The 19,908-nt window shown below is 37.8% G+C and overlaps 1 protein-coding gene across 1 annotated transcript in view; it reads right to left on the bottom strand.

The window, feature by feature from the left end:
• Window positions 1–19,908, bottom strand: part of PRG4 (proteoglycan 4) — a 46,654-nt gene that overhangs the window by 1,106 nt on the left and 25,640 nt on the right. The window contains exons 15-30 of the mRNA XM_053469689.1: window positions 19,498–19,596; window positions 19,247–19,363; window positions 18,627–18,734; window positions 17,960–18,064; window positions 17,612–17,698; window positions 16,832–16,921; window positions 16,363–16,479; window positions 15,606–15,704; window positions 14,727–14,858; window positions 13,650–14,228; window positions 5,630–6,811; window positions 4,938–5,018; window positions 3,748–3,884; window positions 3,234–3,390; window positions 1,969–2,160; window positions 224–349 (exon numbers count right to left, since the gene is read on the bottom strand). Coding sequence (XP_053325664.1) covers window positions 224–349; window positions 1,969–2,160; window positions 3,234–3,390; window positions 3,748–3,884; window positions 4,938–5,018; window positions 5,630–6,811; window positions 13,650–14,228; window positions 14,727–14,858; window positions 15,606–15,704; window positions 16,363–16,479; window positions 16,832–16,921; window positions 17,612–17,698; window positions 17,960–18,064; window positions 18,627–18,734; window positions 19,247–19,363; window positions 19,498–19,596 — 3,408 coding nt within the window. The remainder of the gene's footprint in view (window positions 1–223; window positions 350–1,968; window positions 2,161–3,233; window positions 3,391–3,747; window positions 3,885–4,937; window positions 5,019–5,629; window positions 6,812–13,649; window positions 14,229–14,726; window positions 14,859–15,605; window positions 15,705–16,362; window positions 16,480–16,831; window positions 16,922–17,611; window positions 17,699–17,959; window positions 18,065–18,626; window positions 18,735–19,246; window positions 19,364–19,497; window positions 19,597–19,908) is intronic.

Genomic DNA, 19,908 nt, shown 5'->3' with positions numbered 1-19,908 from the left:
GTCATGTGACTAATCAACAAACTCCACCGATCATCCTGATTCAATCAACTTATCACAATCGAGCAGTTTTTTTTTTTTTTGTTTTTTTTATATTATTCACTTCCCCCCTCAAACACCAACTAGATCATATTTTTTTATTATTATTGTAACAGGGCTACAGAATCTGCTGGTTCTGTATAAATCTAATAACCTAGGGTGTAAGCGTATCTCCTGCAATAATTACCTTTATTGAAGACAAAATAATCATATCCATCTTGTTTTTGGGGATTTGGCAAAGACATGGCAGAGACAATATTGTTAGGGATCCCTCTAAATGTGGAACGAACTGAAACTTCTTCATGCAGAACACCTGTAAAAATAAATGAATGGTTGCCAGCAGGTTGAATGTGTCATCCAGTTCTGTTTTTCATATTTTCAACTTAGAGGCGATCTGGTCAATAATTTAGTCTAATTGCAAATATTTATAATGCAATATCTTGAAAAACAATCATGAAAACAAGCTAATGTTCCAAAATATCAACCCTGTACCCTACAAAATTATTTAGTTCTTGGAAGTATAAATGCACTGGGGAGCCCTGTATTTTAAGGTATTGAGAGCCATCTAGGTTCCATGGAGGACAATGCATCTAATAAGTAATGGCTCATAAGCTGTACTTTTGTATAATGAACACGCTTTAGCTCATAAATACCCCACGTGACTCTTGACAGAGCAACAAAGACATTGGAGCTTTTCCTCCTCCCCTCCAGACCCACAAGATGGGTAGACATGATAGGCCCCTGGCTTGGTCAATGGTCAGTCATCTGCTTGCCACAAAGCACAATCTGAACCATATCTTAGTGGTGTTTTTATGTCTCACTTTTACTCAAAATATACCTGGTAGTGTGGTTTGCAAATACACCGATCAGAACATTGACCACCTGCTCAATAGTGTGTAGGTCCCACTTTTGCCACCAAAACAGCCCTGACCTGTGGGGCATGGGCTCCACTAGACCTCTGAAGGTGTGCTGTGGTATCTGGCACCAAGACGTTGGCAGCAGATCCTTTAGGTCCTGTAAGTTGCAAGGTGGGGCCTTCACGGATGCCTCCTGGTGCCATGTGTTCTCCAGGTAAGTAATATACATACAAACACCCCTCCATGCGATGTAAAAGAAAACGTGATTCATCAGAGCAGGCTACCTTCTGTTACTCTGGGTTCTGGTTCTTCTGCTCACGTGCCCATTGTATGTGCTTTTGACAGGGGTCAGCATTGGCACCCCAACTGGTCTGCCGCTATACAACAATCTGATGCGCTGTGTGTTCTGACACCTTTCTATTAGAACCGGCGTTAACTTTTTCAGGTATTTGAGCTACAGTAGCTTGTTTGTTGAATTTAACAGTACGGGCTAGCCTCCCTGTCGCTGGTTCACTGCTTTTCCCATCCTTGGACCGCTTTTGATACTGACCACTGATACTGACCAGGAACACCCCACAAGAGCTGCAGTTTTGGAGATGCTCTGACCCTAGTCTAACATCACAATTTTCCTACTTCTAACACATCAACTTTGAGGAGGAAATGTTCACTTACTGCATTTTAGATCCCACCCACTGATAGATGCCACGATAACAAGATTAACAGTTATTCCCTTCACTTGTGCGAGGTCATAATATAGCTGATCGGTGTATATAGATACTTTTTTTCTCAACACTAGTATAAAGTAATTTTCATATGCCAACAAACTGAATTTGGCTAATGGTGGTGCTTAACAAATGAAATGATTTAGCAATGTTAAAAAGCATAACATTTTCCCTTTCAGTTTCTTCAGCCACATTGCATGGTACTCATATCTTAAAAAATGTCCATTGTGGAGATGCAGCTGTTTAATTAAAATATAATTCACACACATGAGCATATATATATATATATATATATATATATATATATATATATATATATATATATATATATAGTATAATATATAGTAGAATACCTAAAGATGGCTGCTGGACATTTGTGAACGTTCTCTGTATTTTTATCCGATGTCTCACGATATCCCGGGGAAAACGATACTTCACGGTTTGTATGTTGTGAGAATAAATTGGGTATTGCACAGCTGGACGCTTTTTCTTAGTGCACCGTTTTGACTGTTCTTGGCGAAATGTGTATTTCTGAACATTTCCACCTAAAATGTTATCACACACAGGCAGCAGAGATAAAATAATAATAAAAAAATACACTATAGTTATGGTACTCAAAAGCATTGTCACTGTATTTAACAAATATTCAGCTCCCATTATTGTTACTATTTGGTTTGTTGTGGTTATTTTATTTTTTATTTTTTTTTTAACCATTATATCGTTGTCATATGGAAGATTTGCCCTAAATCATGAAGAATAATACCTGAATAGAACTATAGCAAGACAACAACTCTTCTTACTGTTCCTGGTGGCACGAGGAGAGATGGCTTCGCCTATCAGGTAGGGCAGGAACAAATACATTAAAACCCTCTCCTTTCCTCCCCAGCGTAACTTCATGACTTTGTCTCAAAATTAACATAATTCTGGGACGCCATCATGTCACTTCCAGTTGTTTGGGAGATGTTTTGGTACGGGGGCAGTTCCGGGACATCCAGGAGGCTGCAGCTGAATTTGCGACTAACGTCTGGTTTGTTAATTTCTTTGTTCCTGCCCTATCTGATAAGCGGAACCGTCTCTCCTAGTGTCACCAAGGAACTGGACAAGGAAAAGGAATTCCCAGGACAGAATTCTGTTTCCTGTTTAGAGAATCCATTTATTTATTCATTTATTAGCATTTGAATGCTTGTTTTACTAAAGATTCACTAAGTAACTGTAGCCTCCTTGATCTTAAAAACACTAATGGGCTATAAACTCTAAGGAGAATTGGAGTGTTAAATTACTAGTACTGGAGTGTATCACCTTTAGTATTTCCACATTTTGTGCAAATTTAGTAGTTAACAGAGACATTAGTTAGAAAATTTTGTAAAAAATAGCTCTTAGCAGTAACAAACAACATAAATCTAACTGTCTCTAACTAATTTGATTAGGATAATTAGGCTTTTTTTCAATAGTAACATGAATAATTAATTTTCACTTATAATCAATATATCATCAAAGTGTTGCTTATAATTTGGCGGAGACATGGAAACATAACATCTTCTAGAAATCATAATTCTACCTCTTTTTGACCACATTTTTATGTACATTCATCATTATATCGCCAAAGAGAAGAACATACCATTTTTGAAGAAGTACACAGACTCTGGTCTTGTTTTAAATCCGCTTACTGAAAGAACCGCGGTGATTTTACCTTGAAGTCCCCCAAATCCTTTAACAATTTGTTTTGGGTAACCTGAGTCCATAACATCGTTGGTGAAACGCCAGTATCGGGGACCCTGATTCAAAATAAAGTGTAAATTAGGCAATGCTCAATTAGATTTTAATACTTCGTGGCTGTGTATGGACACTACTAGCCAGTCGCTGGTATCTGGAACAGCTGAGAAAACGGAATTACAGATTTAAGTAGGGACATTTGGTCTGCGTTGGTAATGGCTGTTATAGAAGTTCTCTACATGACTCCTATTAAGCTACGCTAGCCTATTATTAATTCAAGCACTATACATGCTAATGCTGCCAGTAGTCCCCAAAAAACTGACATCTGATAGTATTGTGCTAAATACGGAACTGTTGTCAGCTATGATAAGACCTTGGACACGCTGTACCTTGAAGTGGCCACCTTAAAATTGCCTTACCTTGAAAAAGAACGTCTTGCCACCACAGTTGCATCGAGTAAATACTGTGTCAATAGGAGAAGGGATTCCCCACACCTCACTGATTTTGCGAGGTTTTTCTGTTGCTCCACCCTGGTTTAGCATCCAAAAATAATGGCCTAAAACATACAGTATTTAAAACTTACATAGTGAATACAAATAGTGTTTTATGGATGCAAGTGCATCATTGGTGTGTGTCAACAATCCAGAGACACAAAGAGGTGATATTTTAGCACCCCAATAATTATTTTAATACATTTTATTTAATCATTCATGATATAAAATGTATGTAAAACTCACACCCAGCCCATTGCATCTGTAAGTTACTGTGGTGTTTTAGAAATAGAGTGAAATAGAAGACACCAAGACTGTACTTCCAAGATGACCAAAACGGATGAAATCTTAGATCACTCCTTTAATGGATTCATAATAATTATTACCGCAATAGATGCTGGAACGCATCTTAGTAAAGTTAACTTGATGACTGTGAGCTTCTACCTACTGAGTTCAGATGCAGTTCTAAATCCTGTGAAAGTTTACATGACTGCAAGTTAAACCACCTAACTATGAATGTCCACTTTAAGATGTAAATCTGGTCCTGTATTCCAATTTGGGTCTGCATTGTCCATCTGCAAAGTAATACTTATTTGAGATTAGGACCAAATGAAGCCAGGGGTGGTGTGTTTGTTACAGTCGAGAGTCACCAAGAGCTCCAGAGCTCTGAACACAGTTGGACACTTTCTAATCTAATGTTGAGGACCAGCGAGGTCTCTGTTTATTAAGGCCAATATTTCTATATTATTTCTCACTTGGTAGTCTGTGTTATCAGTAGGTAGGGACACTGAGAAGATTATATCTCTGCAGGAGAAAAGAAACAACTGGAAACAGGAAGTGAACATTGATGTGATGGCCCAAGTTCTAGACGTTGACTTTCATGGCTTATCATTTATGGAACGAAACAAAGCTGGTTTAATGAAAGACTTTAAAATGAATGGGCAGTATAGTCAACCACATGTAATACTTTCACAAAATTACATATATAACTTGATCCACGTTTTTGTTTGTTTTAAGTTAACTTTCTTCCCATCCTACATTTGCAGATGTATCACACAACTGTGTGATCTTCCTTGAAGTTACCTGTATATAAACCATACTAGTACTAGAAACATTACCTCGAAATATCACCAGTGAGCCATTCTGTAGGGTGGTCATTCCATCTGCTGGTTGTCCATTGCATAAATTCACCTGAGGATCTAGGACAATATATATATATGTGTATATGGGTTAAGTTAACATGATTACATTTCACAATTTTAACTGACTATTCATATCCCACAATGCATGTTAGACATCTAAAGATAAAATTTGACGTTCTCAAATATATATCTCAAGACATGTAACTGCTATTATTTCACAGTAGAATGAACACAACCCTATCTGTTCTCATTCATTTTATGAGTTAGTTTAAACATCCGTGATTTAACAGTTTACAATGCTATTTTTTATGTAAGGATTAGAAGGAAGTGATTAGAAGAATAGTGTGGCTCCTTACAGTATCCATAATTTGATAAATTCAGCTTGAATGTATTATATCAGCTCCATATATATTATTATTATTATACTTTATTTATAAAGCGCCGACAGATTCCGCAATATATTAAATAGTTTAGATCTCATCTTACAGCAACATATCTGTTCTCCAGCTTTAAGGCCACAACTGACTGCAGACTAGCAAAAGGTTATTTGGTACGTAGTACAAATTCTAATTGGTGTGATTCGTACTGTCACCATTCTTACAACACTGACTTTTAAAATCCCATTATACATTACCATTTGTACATTTCATTTCTCATAAGATACTTACCACCTGGATTCCTGAATTTATTAAGTAGCAACAGCCATGCTGCAGACTGGTTAGTGTTTTGCCCAGGGGCTGCTGGTAAATTTGGTAAGTGTGGAATATTTGCCCTTCTTTTTATTTCTTCCACAATTTGTATAATTCTTGATCCTGGTGGCTGGTTATAATAACGCTGAATAACAGGGACTGTTGTATGACCGGGAGGTACCTTTTTGTCATCTGGTATGGGTTTCCTCATCTCTGATGATGGTGTACTTACAAATGGTAGATATTTCATCTCATGACATATTTCAGTTAAACGCTGCAGATCACCATCTGATATTTTCATCTTGTTTTCGTTATCCTTCAATAAATCACAAATATGAAACGGGTTATGTGGAAGAGGAAAGCCAGTTTTGTTGTTTTCCATCTCTTCAATGCCAATGGGTCCGTCTATACCAGAATCCGGAGTAACTTTTGGAGTCGTGGTAGTAGTATACTTTGTATCTGGTTTTTCTGTTAGAGTAGGCCTTCGCTCAGAATCACTTTTCGGTCTGATTGTGCTCTTTGAAAGCTCAAAATGTCTTGGAGGTTGCTTGGTGGTAAATATTTTAGATTGATCCATTGCTGTAGTTTTTTCCTGTTTGATTATTGATGGTTTTTTGGTGGTTTCTGATGAAGCAATGTCGTTTAAGCTAACAGAAGTGGTCAAGCCTCTCACATTGTAATCATCTGTGGTCACTGTTTCCCTTGTAGGCACGTCTGTTCTTATACTTAGAGGATCCACCGTTTGGGTGGTTGTAGCATCTGCTGAAGAAGAGATGTTACTTGTAGCTTTTGTTGTTGAATAGGTTTTATATCCAGTGCTTTCTGTGCTTAACCTGTCCTTGTTATTTTCCACAAGAGGACTAGCTGTTTCCACCTTCTTTGTCTCTGTTCTAGATGTAGTGCCCCCGGCCTGTACAAATGGAGCATCTGTCTGCTCAGGTGCCTTTAGTGTAGTAGTCTCTACAACAGCTGTTGGTGTAGTGGTAATACGTTTATCTGTACTAGTGCTAGTAGATATGTCCATTGTTTGACTAGTGGAAATGCTATGATTTAAACTTGGACTTGTAGTTTCTTGTAGTCCTTGAGAATTTGTTGCATATGTTTTATCATTTGTTTTACCAACAGTAGTGCTTTGTTCCTGAAGAGTGGTCAAAGTGCTGGCTGAAAAATCAAAAGAAGGTGTATGTAAATTATTTGGTGTGTTTTCCATCACATGTTTTACACTTTTACTTTCTATATAATTGTTACTAATTGGTTGTGTTACATATTTTGTTAAGTTTACATCATCTTGATGTTGAGTACTCATCTTAGTTAAACTTGGGGCTTGCGTAAATGAACTATTTAAAAAAGGTACAGGCACATTAGCCATAGTACTATTTATTGGGAAATGCTTTTGAAAAGTTCTAAATAAAGTAGCTAGTATTTTGGTTACATTTTCTGTCTCACTCTTGCCTGTAGGATATATGCTATTTATTTCATCACTGTCATGTTTACTGAAAGAGTGGTCTTTATTAGTCTGCATACTAAGTGAAGATAAACTAACATTAGCAAGTGAAGGCTCTTTACTATTTATAGTTATTAAATCTGGATCCTCAGTTGATGGGGTTGTTGTTTCTAAATAGTTTAATGCTAAATCATCGGCACCGTTGGTACTTGTAGCAGGCAAAGTTTGACCTTTAACAATGTCAACAGTTCCAAATGTGGCAGCTACAGATGATTTTTCTACATCTATTTCTGCAGTAAATGACCTCGCAAAAGAGTCTTTGTTCGTCCCCAGGATGACATTTGGTGAACTTTCTCCCTTGCTACTTGGAATCAGGGTAGTATGAAAACTTAGATGATCTGCAACTGTTCTGCTAATGTCTTCTGCATCCCTTATCACTGATGAAGTTTGCTCAGAATCATCATTTTCTGTCGATACTGTGGATTCTTTTGCAACAATTGTAGTGGAAGTGCCAAAGCTCAACTTTTCTGCATTGGTATCCTCTGCAACAAATGTTGACTGTTTTGTTGTTCTTCCTGCTGTTACTGATGCCTCTGGTGAATATGTTATACTTGACATCCAGGTTATTGATTCCCTACTTATTCCTGATTCTGGTGTCCTTAAATCAGAATATGTGCTTGTTTCTCCTGTAACTGCAGGTGTCTTTTCTTCAGCCTCAGAGGAATTATTGATTAACGTGCCAGGATTTGTTATGCTAGATGTAGATCTCTCAACAATTGTTGATGCCTCTAGGTCACTTAGGCTTCTTTGTTGGTCTTGGGTAACCTCCATGGCTTTTTTTGGATTAGTACTGTCTAACCTAGGTAAATCCCCCGCTGAATGGTCTGAACCATATAACTGCGTGGTTACTATTAATGACTGGCTTTCATTCTGTGTAAAATTTAACAAGCTAGTTTGCTCTGTACCTGCACCTGCTGTGGGCTTTGCATTATTATCAGGGGTTAGTGGTTTCTTACTTAAACCCGTGGACAAATGACCTGTATATGTCTGATCTATATGTTGTTGAAGTGTAGTCATTATATCTTGGTTTATAGCGGACGCTAACTTAGTGGAGTGTTCTGACACTAAATGAGTTGATGGAAGCTGCGTTGTTTCATGGCTTGTGTATAGGTTGTCTCTGTCTTTAGAAGAGCTTGTTCTAGATTCAACAGTGGTAGGCAAATATTCATTATACTTTTTGGATGAAGACTGGTCAGTATTTGGCTTTTGAGTTGAATTTGTGAATTTCATATCCATAAAAGTTGTAGATCCAAGAAAATACCCATCAGTGCTCTCTACAACCCTATTGTCATTTTCAGTATGGGATGCAGTACTAAGATAACTAGTAGCAGGTGACACTCTGCTATATTCACCACTTTCAATGACAGTTGTTAGCTGTTCTTCATTGAGAAGCTTGGTCAATGAAGAAGACATATAATGATCTGTTCTTTGCTGTTGTGTTGAATGTTCTGAATCAGTCTTTGTAGTTGCATGTGTTGAACCATCTGTAGGCCATTGTGATGTCTGACTTGCTGCCTCATTTACTGGGCTAGATTGGTCTGGCCTTAGTGTATTTGTTTGTACCTTAACCATATCTGGATTTGTTGCAGTCTCGTATACTGAATCAGATACAGTTTGGTTACTGCTAATATCTACAGTCTCACTGTCCAAGGTTGCACTTGGCTTCTCATATGAAGTTTGCTTTTGTGTGATTTCTATGGATTTGTCGAGTGTCTGGGAGGTTTCAGGTGTACTGTTTGCTGAATGAATATCTACAGTTATGGTTGGCTCATGACTACTGTGCACTTCAGACAGAGGTGTCTGCTGGGAGTGGGCTGCACTTTGCTTTTCTGTAGGTTCTAAGGACACTGTATCCAGTGGTGGAACAGTAGACAATTGTTCAGTGATTGTATTTTTAGTGGCAGATGTAGAATGATCTACAGATGTCTGCCTGGTTTCAGGTATAATCACTGTTTGACTCTCATCACTTGACATCACTTTAGTAATTTCTGTTAATAGTGTTGTTGCTGGTCTTGACCTTAATGCACTTTGTGTCCCTGCCATATCAGTCACTGATTGGTCGATTGGTGTCCGGGATGTTTTAGGTATATGCATTGTCAGGGCTGCTGCTGTTATTGCCTCAGGTAGGGGGCTCGATCTATCTGGACTAAGCACAGTTGTAAGAGTAGCATCTACAATATCACTTGAAGGTGTTTCACCTGTAAATGTGTCTGTACTTGTCGCAGACACAGTGGGGGATGAAGGACTAATATTATCACTAAATGCTATTGGTTTATCTTGGCCACTATCAACAGTCTTAATGGTTATAGTTGGCATATTTACATTTGGTTTTTCAGTTCCTGATATCACTAGCGACTGATCTGGATTGAGTTTACCTGATGTCTCATTTTCTGAGCTAGCGTCACTTTGGCTTGTTGCAGTTGTAAATGTCCTGCCTGTTATGTCATTTGCTTGACTCCTTGCGTTATCTTGATTTGTTGTATGTTGTATAGCGGGTGTAGATCTAAAATGACTAGATGACTGTGTTTTCTCTGTACTTGTATGTATAGTCTTGGTGCTTAGCTTTTCAGACAACATTGTCACTGGGGACTGATCAGAGCTTTGTTTATCTGTAGCTTCTATGGATGTTTTATCCACTGTTTCTGAAGCTTCAGGTGTGTTACCTGTCAGTCTCATTGGTGTCTCACTTGTTGGAACAGCTTGATCTAGGTTTAGTGTTTCTCCAGTAATGATTTCAGCATTTGTTGTAGACTCTTTAGGCAATTCTGAATCATTAGATGATACCGTTTTTTCGCTAGCAGTAACTACAGTCTCACTGGCTACGGTTGACTCATTGTTATTTAGTACTTCAGGCACTAGTGTCGTTAGCGACTCTTCCATACTTTGTTTGTCTGTAGATGCAATGAGTGTGGTATACAGTGTTTGTGAGATTTCAGGTGTATTTTGTATTGATCTTGTGCTTGGTGTTTTAGTGATTGAACCTTCATGATCTGGGCTTATTGAAGTTACAAGTATAACGTCTATTACATTATTTGTTATTGCTCCTCCTGTAACAGTATGTGGGTTTGTTGAGGACTCTATGAACGATGCCAAGGTATTATTTTCATTAGCTGATACTGGTTCTTTGCTAGGAGTATCACTGGCTTGGCTTGGCACATGGCTCTCTAGCACTTCAGGTTGCAATGTCACTAGGGCTTGATCCTCACTTTGTTTTTTTGTGACCTCTACGGACATTTCATTCAGTGTGGTGGACGTATACAGTGGTTCATTAATTGTCTCCACTGTTACAGGTGATGAGTGGTCTACAGGTGTTTCTTGACTTTCAGGTATAGTCACTGTCTGCTTTTCACCCGGTAACTCGTTTGTTTGACTGGATTGATCTGCGATTACATTATTTGTAACGGTATTTAAAGTATCTGTATTGGCGTCCACTGTAATCTTACTAGTAATTTTAACAGTGGGGATATCAGTACTTAAACTTCCATCTTCATCAACAGCTTTTGATGACAAGTGGACTGTACTTATTCCTTGTGTAATCATCTCTGTCAACTGCTCTGCATCTACTGTTGTTTTGGGGGTAGACCTTAATGGATCTCCTGTGTCTGAGATCACAGTCACTGAGTGGCCATTTGTCATCTGCTTGGCTTCGAGTGTAGTCATTGTTTGCATAGCAGTTATCTCATTCAACAGGCTAGATTCATCTGTGCTGAGCACAGCTGTATGTGCTGCCCCTATTTCATTATTTGCATCAGTTTGCTCTGTAACAGTAATTGGATTTATAGAGTGAAGTATAGGGATTGAAGAGCTGAATGATACACTTGTGTCACCGCCTGTATTTACAGCCCCAGTTGTCTCTGTAGTTGGCCCACCACTGTTTACAATTTCATTTAGTGTAACCTGATTTTTGTCTGTGGCCTCTACGATAGCTTTGTTTGCCTGTTATTGCCTGTGTATTCAATGTCAGCCTCACACTTGGCGTCTCGTTTATTGGATCTGACTGATCTGTGCTTATGGAAGCTGTAGGTGTTACATCTGATATAATATTCACAACAGTTTCTACTTTAATGAAATCTTGATTTGTTATGGATTCTATGAGGGATGGAGAACTATTAGCATCATTAGGTGATTCTGTTTGCACAACATTAGTAGCTACATCGTCACTGGTAACATTTGGTATATAACTGTTTGACTTTTCAGATAATGGTGTAATGGGGGACTGATCTACACTTTTTTCTGTAGTTGCTACAGATGCTTCATTTAATGGTGGGAAGCTGGACAGCGGTTCATCTACTGCCTCCATTGTGGCAGCTGTCACGGGGTCTGTAGGACTGATTTCAGGTAAGAGTGCTGACTGCCTTTCACTTGGTGTCTCTTTTGTTAAGCTAGATTGATAAGGGCTGACATTGCTCGTTGGAATTAAAATATTAAAAGCATTTGTTTCATCAGTATTGTTAATTCTATTTGACCCGGTAGGATCTTCAGTACTAACTTTTGACACTGTAGCACTACCTCCACTGTCTGATAATAACTGATCTGTACTATTTACCAATCCTCCGTCCCCTGTTAATTGCTTTATCCCTACTGTTGTTGACTGTACTGCATTTTGAGTAATTATGGTTGAATGGTCTGCCGGTGTCTGTGAGTCGTCAGGTATATTTATTGTCTGTATTTCATTTAGTCTCTTATTTGCTGAACTGAACCCATCTGTGCTGGGTTTAGCTGTAAATGTCAAACCTAACACATTTTCCATATTTGTTTCTCCTGTAACTGGATACGGATTTGTTTTAGTGGGGGGGATAGAACTAATATGACCATTAGATGATATTATTTTTCCATTACTGTCACGTGCTGTGCTACTGGCTGTGGTAGGCATATCACTATTCATTTTTGGTAGTGATGTAATTGGGGCTGTTATTACACTTTGCTTTACAGTAGTTTCAGTAGCATTACTGTATGCATTATCCAATTTATGAGGGGCTTCAGGTGTAAGAGTTGTCTGTTCTAGGCTTGCTATCCTAGTAACATGGCTAGGTTGATCGGGGTTCAGTGTAGCTGTAGTTGTTACATGGATTGCATTATCTGTTTCGCTAGTAGACTTATATGGGTTTATTGTGGACTCTAAAGCAGATGCAGAACTAATATTATCATTAACAGATACTATTTTGTCATCTCCAGCAACTGTAGATTTCCCAGTTGTGGTTGGGGCATGTGTTTTTAGCGTTTCAGACAAATATGTCCAAAGTGATTGATCTGTACTTTGCTTTTCTGTAGTATCTGGGGATGTTTTATCTAAACTTTTTGTGACCTTGGATGTAAGCACTGCTTGTATTTCACTTGCTATTTCACTAATGGGATTAGACTGGCTTGGGTTCAGTGTAAGTGTTACACCTTTTATAGTGGTATCTGTTTCATCAGATGACTTATCTGGATTTGCTGTGGGCTGTACATAGGATCTAGAGCTAATATCAGTGGCTGATATTGGTTTATCACTACCAGTACCTGCATTTTCATTGGGTGATAATGTCAGTGCGGTATAGCTAGACAATAGTTCTTTAGATGTGTCCATAGAGATGGGTGTTGAATGGCCTGAAGTTGTCTTTTTGGTGTTAGGTATCGGTGTAGTCTCCCTTTCATTTGATGTCATGGGCACTGAACTAGAATCATCTAGGCCTTCCGAAACTATATCTGTCTTATTTTTTTGATCAATTATAGATGTGTTCGCCTCAGTGGGAATGGCAGTACTGATTGTATTTATTTCACTATTTGCACCTATCTCCACATCTGGTTCATAAGCTGTTAGCATAGTTGGAGACCCAGTGACTCTTAGTGACTGATCTAAATTGTGTTCTGTACCCTGAATTGATTGTTTTGCATCTACTGCTGTTGCAGAGTTTGTCTTCAATACATACTCTGCCTCTGCCGTTACAAGGGCTGAAGGGTCATCTGGTGTCTCTGGGGTCTCTTTTAAGGTATCAGCTGTTGGACTGAATTGTCCTTGGCTTACTGCTGTGGATATTATGCTTATGGCATTGGTTGATTCTGTTTTTACAGCATCCCAATTAGGACTTGACCCTGATTGCAGTGTTGATGATAGTGTGCTTTGGCTATCTATCGTTGAAACATATTCACTAGTAGTTGATATCTGATCTGTTCTTGGATCTTTCTCCTTGGAGCTATATGCTGATTTGTCTTTATGATGTTCTGATATAATTGGCTGTACTGTGCTAATGCCTAAACCTGCTGTAATGCCTACATCATCTCCTGCCATTGGTTCGTCATTTAAAGGGTTATTGTTATACATTGATAGCTTTTTATGAATATCATTATAGGCTGAACGTGTCACTGAATCGTGTTTAGTTGTGACAATGGTGTCCGTCTGTAGCTGTTCTACAATGGAGCCAAACTTTTGTGAATGCTCTGAGCTTGTTTCAATAGAATTATCACGCTGAGTACTACTTCTCATGTTAACAATATTTTCCAAATTATTGCCTTTACTTGCATTTTCCTTACTTATTTCAAGTGGCTTGTCCGTTCCCACGGAAAATTCTTTAAGCTTGTCCTCTGGAACTGTTGAATGTTGTGTGATTAAACTGATGGTAGTTGGATTTGCTGAAGTATGTTCTTTGGTAGGTGAATTTGGTGTGTCTGTTGTATTAGCAGAAGTCACAGCACTGTCTGATGTTTTTGTTGTGGTCACGATACTTGCTGTGGTCCCGGTTGCTGCTGTGGTCCCGGTTGCTGCTGTGGTCACGGTTGCTGCTGTGGTCACGGTTGCTGCTGTGGTCACGGTTGCTGCTGTGGTCACGGTTGCTGCTGTGGTCACGGTTGCTGCTGTGGTCACGGTTGATGCTGTTGTCACGGTTCCAGCTGTTTCTTCTGGTCTATATGTTCTGACTGTAGTTTGGACATCTTTGGTTGATAAGTAGGTAACTGGTGTTGTTGGTGGAGTAGTTGTTGTAAAAATGTCCATTCCACTTCCATCATCTCCAGAACCTTCATCTTTTAAGGTAGGTTCAGGTGTAGGAGGAAAGTTTTTTTCTTTTCTTCTTTTTGGTGGCATTAATGGTTCTTCATCTATAAAAGGGACAGTTTTAAAAATTTGTATGGATGGTGTGATAAAAATAATAATCACAGTCATGTCACTGATTCAATTACATTATGTGAAGCCAACCCCAGTGAGTTTCTGGGATAGCTTGGATGGCTCTATTTAAAGAGTAATAGAGAAAGTTAACCTACTGATTGAACTATGCATCATGCAAGGCTAGCTAAGTACTCTTGTAAAAAAATGGCAGTAATGGTCCTTTATACCCACACAATGATTTCAGGGAACTGAAAGCACAACTTTCAACACCCTGGCCAATGCTTGCTAGTAAATAAACCCCTAGTAAGAAGTAGCTATATTAAATATTTTTGAAACAATATAATTTCCCTTACATTCTTGAACATAATATGGTTTTATGTTATAATGGTTTATGTTAACCCTTTAACAACTACATGACGTTTTTTGTTCACTTTTAGTCAGACAGTAATAAACATAAATTTGTCACAACTAATATGGTGGTTGTCTCTTACCTGGAATCTTTGTTTTGTTTTTTTCTTTAATATTTTTCGTATTTTTTCCTGACAGTCTCCTAGATGAAGATTTACTTCTGCGATGTGATGATGATGATTGCGACGAACTTGAAAACTCACTCTCTACAGTTTCTGATGTAAGAGACAAATAATAAATACTAATGTACTCTTTATGTTTAATTCTAACAGAACTAAAAGCTCGCAGACATATATGTGTAAGAAGTGCAATGCACTAAATTATAACAGTACGATGGGTAATATTGTTTGTGGGTAGGTACATTTGCATAACTGGATCCCCTGTGTTTTCCTTTCATGATTTTTCAATGCTTTCCCCTTCTATAAGTGTGTTTAGACAGGACTAGGTAGTGCATATTGAGCATGTAACTAAACAAAACATATAGGCATACCTGGGAACTTCTCGGCTCCGGCTACCCGGAACTTCCCTTGCGGGACGCGGCCAGGACTGCACACTGACGTCATTTCAAGGAAAAAATGGGCAGGCAGCGACCCGGATGATTCGGGTCTTGACCCGGAGAACCGGAGGAGCAGCGCTCACCCGGCAATCTCCGGGTCAAACCTGGAGAGTTCCCAGGTATGCATATAGGGCTGCTTTATTCCTGGACCACTTGGATGGATCTGCCCTTCAGCTAAATGATCTCCCCTGGTGAATGCCATATATTGCATCCTTTTTATCTAATAAAATCTTATCCATAATAAATGATGCTTTGATTTCTATCCAAAACCAGTAAATATGTCAAAAATAGACCTTTGGGGCAAAAAGACTTGGATCTTTGAGGGTAAGATGTAAAGTTTACAGTGTGTAATGTGTACTAAAGCAAATGAGGCTATGATGCAATTTAATTGTTTTAATTCAGTTACCTTGTCTTTCTTCCTCAGAGTCAACCTTTTTCTTCTTTTTTACTACATCTTTAGATGAAGGCTTTTTAGGTTTTTTTCCTTTGCCAGGAAGGGGTGGATCTGAAAAAAGAAATCATTTTTATTTCTATAAAGTTCCAAAATCATAACCATGTAGTTGAAGAAACATTACAAATACAGTGTTGATAAATTGTCCATTCTTAGACATTGTATGCATTAGACATTAGACATTACAACAGCGGCACAGGGTAGAAACATACAATTATAGAATCTGACGTCAGTTAAGAATCATTTGGCACAGCTCTTCTGCCCCTTTTTCCTGAAGTAAAGACTCAAAGTTGAATCAATTATTGGTCTCCTCTTAGATTATGTTTACATCCCCTCACTGTATAAACCTCTACCACGTCTGGGCATAACATCATAAAGGTGATGTTTAACAACAGATGTGTAAAGTGACATAACCAACTCCCTATTTCTGCTATGAATGCCTGTAGGTATACAAACCAGCACCATGCTTGCTTTTCCCAACACTGGCTAGGCTGGACACGCTTGATGTGATCTCTAGACCTCTGCAAGTGGGAGATTTGACACACAGCTTACGAGATTTCAGGCAAGAAAACCACTACTAACCAGTCTACCTTGGATAGATTCCTTAAAACATGTAAACTCCCAAAGAAATCACTGCTTGTGTCTCTTATGTCATAATATGTGATATATATGAACAAGGGCGTTCACAGTTTTATATCACATATTGGTTTACCTTCTGTGTCTTCCTCGGAATCTAAAATCTTTTTCCGTTTCTTGTTTGGGATTTTAGAGACAGGTTTCTTTGCTCCCTTTTTCCCCTTTCCAGGTATTTTTGGATCCTGGGAAGGTTCTGTTAAAGATAGATAATTATGCATGGAAGCCTCCGACTGGCTGGAAGCAAAAACAAGCCCTCAAGTATGTTGCCTTATATCCCATTTGGCATCATCACCCTCAGCTCTTCTTTCCACTAGGTATGGTTTGGCCACACATCTCTTATTAATAATAAAAGAGTGGACTGTTGTATAATGTTTGGTAAACATAATGCTACTAATGGCACTTACTGAAATGGTTACTCCTATAAAATATATTTTTATCTAACTTCTGTTCTGTTTTGTACTAAGGTGTTCTCACGCACCCGGTGAAACTGCTGTACCACAATCAAAAGTTGTCAATAAAAGGTTAGAAGAATTCAAATTGTTTACCGTCTTCATTAACAGGATTCTTAGGTCCTTTCCCAGGAGAACGCTTCTTTGTATTTTTGTTGGTTGATGACAAATGATTATTATTGTTTTCTAAACAAAGAATATTTGGTATTATTATAAAATATAATAAAATATTTTAGGAGTTAGATCAATGCTTGCAAGCAACGAAGAGAATCGGAAACTGCAAGCACATTCACAAATAAATTATTTACCTGGATATCTGTAATACAGCTTAATTCTAGCATAATACATATTTATGTGACATGGAACATACCTGACTAAAGTAACTGTGAGATCAACATCCCACACTTAACCATAGATCCAGTACAAGTAGGATTTTTATTGTTAAATGTTAAACTAATGTTAGACTAATTCAAAACAAGTAACACAGCAACAGACTAAATTGCACAAAAACAATTTATTGAGGAACGTCGTGTTCATAGCGGTACATAATTATATGAGTCCTTCCCAACATGACCCCGCTTTAAGAAATATGTCTAGGATCTTTTGGTAGAAGCAAGGAACTAAGAGGTGTCGGAAAATGCAAATGAATGCAACCGGGCGCATGTAACATCTTCATGTCATTCATCAAACCTACCCTGCAAAACATGGTGAACTACAGGGTGAAGGAAGAAAATAGGAGTAAATTTCCACCTAAATCTGAAGACCAGTAGGCAATACACAATCTTAAATGGTTAGATTTACCCTACTAGGGGAGTTGAAAAGAACGTTCTTATAACATTTTTAAGCGTTCAAATTGCAAAAGGTATTTTCTCCTACCAGATTGTTCGGTATCTTCTTCTTCTTCTTCCTTTACTTCCAGAGTCCTGGACCTTTCGTCTTTGTCTCCAGGAGATGGAGGGGGCTCTATTAATAATACAAGTTACAGTATAATGATCTATAAAATGGTCAATGTGCAAGCAATCTGATGCCCTGTGCAGACCTTTGCATATACTACATGATGTCTTTTTAACAATAAAAAAAACAATTCATGTTATATAGTTGAGATTAACAAATACACCCACCGAACTGAATTGGTAAACTAAGCAAACTAAGTATTTTGCGCAGTATTTAAGAAGTATATTACCCCTGGTGAATGGTAACTATATTAAAACATTATAATCCTACCTTTTGGATTTCTTTTATCAACATCGTCATTTTCTTTTGGATCTTTGGGGTTCTTGGGTTTTCCATCTTTGTCATCGGACGTCAGTGGTTTTGACTGATTTGGTTCTTCATTAAGAAAGATAGACATTGATTTAGCCATCTCACTTTTTTAGGAATGCAAGATTTTTTTTCAGAATAGCCTTGATTACTTGAATAATGAATAAATTCCTATTTTTTTTTCTTCAAAATATTTAGTCCATTCTAAATAAAGTAATAATACATTGTAATGCCTTAGTTAGTGCCAATTCTAGAATATATTAAAATTGAGAATTATGGCTAACCTTCTGTGTCATCTTTTTCCATTGGTGGGCGCCTTTTATTTGGTTCTGTAATATTTAGAACATTATAAGTGATGTCCATCTTACCTAAAATGTTGCCAATTCCTTACAAATAGTTCTTGGAATTTAAATTTTCATACAATGTAGCAGAACAACATACAGAAAATAAATTGAAGAATATTTGCAAAATGCAATGTGGAAAGTGGAGCATTGATTCCCTAGTTCTCCCAAAACATACTTGCTTTAACCCGCTTATAAAATATAAATTATTTCTTGAGGCAGTACATAAACAGTTTTAACCTACCAGACTTTTAGCTCAAGAATACATGACAGTTATTACTAGAGTTAACCTTTTGGTGTTGCTTCAGGATCTTCTGTGTCTTTTTTTTCTCCTGGGGTTCTAGGATTTTTAGGTTTTTCCCCATTGCCATCAGGAGGAGGGCGCCTCTTATTTGGGTCTGTAATGTTAAAACATGACTTTTGAAATAATTTCTCTACTTTGCAAATAACTAATAGTATGTGAAAAAAATAGTACTCTAACAGGTTGGTTAAATATGCTATATAATCCTTTATATATATATATATATATTTTGTCTTACTAGCTGGAGCAACGTTGTAAAAAAAGATGGATCATTAATGTTTAGCAGCCTCATATACTGATCATTACATGCAAGGTAATGTTATTGTCATTTATTTTCTATTAGAAGCTTAGTGGACCATATTTATAAGGAACAATTCTGGGGAATATAGTTAAAATCTGAATCAACAAAAACTTAACTTACTGGAGACTTAACTTACTGGAGATAGTATATTTAAATCAAAGCTTTTTTAAAATTTACTTAATTTCCCTCATTTGGAAATACCAGATGCTACAGATGAGTCATCCTTGGGCTAATTAGATTAAATTGCTTTAATCATGCCTATGTTTTATCACTTTCCATGTCAATATTAATTACAGACAGGGCTTAACCTTTTGGCGTGCCATCTGGATCATTTCTGCTGTCATCTCCATCTTCGTCATTTGGGGTTTCTGGCCTTTTGGGTTTATCATCCTCACCAGATGCTGGAGGCTGTCTTTGATTTGGTTCTGCAAATGAATGAATGAATAGTTCTGCAATTGGACATTGATTACAGAATGGAATATTTAGATGGGCTTTTCAAACTCTGAGCTAAAATGCAATTAACAATAGTTCCTCTAGAATTATTAGATAATTTTCCAACCTTTCAGTGTTCCATCTGGATTTTTTGGGTCCTCTCCCTCCTTTTCCTTGGGATTTTTAGGTTTATCATTTCTGTCATCTGGGAGTCTCTGTTTGGGGTCTAGGGGTAAAAATAGATGATTATAATACAAACAAATGAAATGAAGACACTTTTATTTTCACACAGTGATAACCACCAACCTCTCCCAATTGAATGCAAACAAATAGTAAAGCTGTTAGATTAAGTTGGAAAATGGAAAGCTTAACCTTTATTTCTCCCTCAGACTGATTCTTTAGGCTATCAGTGCTCTGAACATGGCTGCATTGAATGGAAGGCAAAAGGTGCTGCAACTGTGGGCCCAGCGTTACCTCAGGAGCCCATCACAGCTGGCCCCCAACAGATACCACAATATGTAGGTGAATGTCTGTGCAA

The sequence above is a fragment of the Spea bombifrons genome, chromosome 6, assembly GCF_027358695.1.
Source record: "Spea bombifrons isolate aSpeBom1 chromosome 6, aSpeBom1.2.pri, whole genome shotgun sequence".
Classification (NCBI taxonomy): Eukaryota; Metazoa; Chordata; class Amphibia; order Anura; family Pelobatidae; genus Spea; species Spea bombifrons.
The sequence above is the reverse complement of the archived record's forward strand: the minus strand, read 5'-3'. Positions and strand labels throughout refer to the sequence as shown.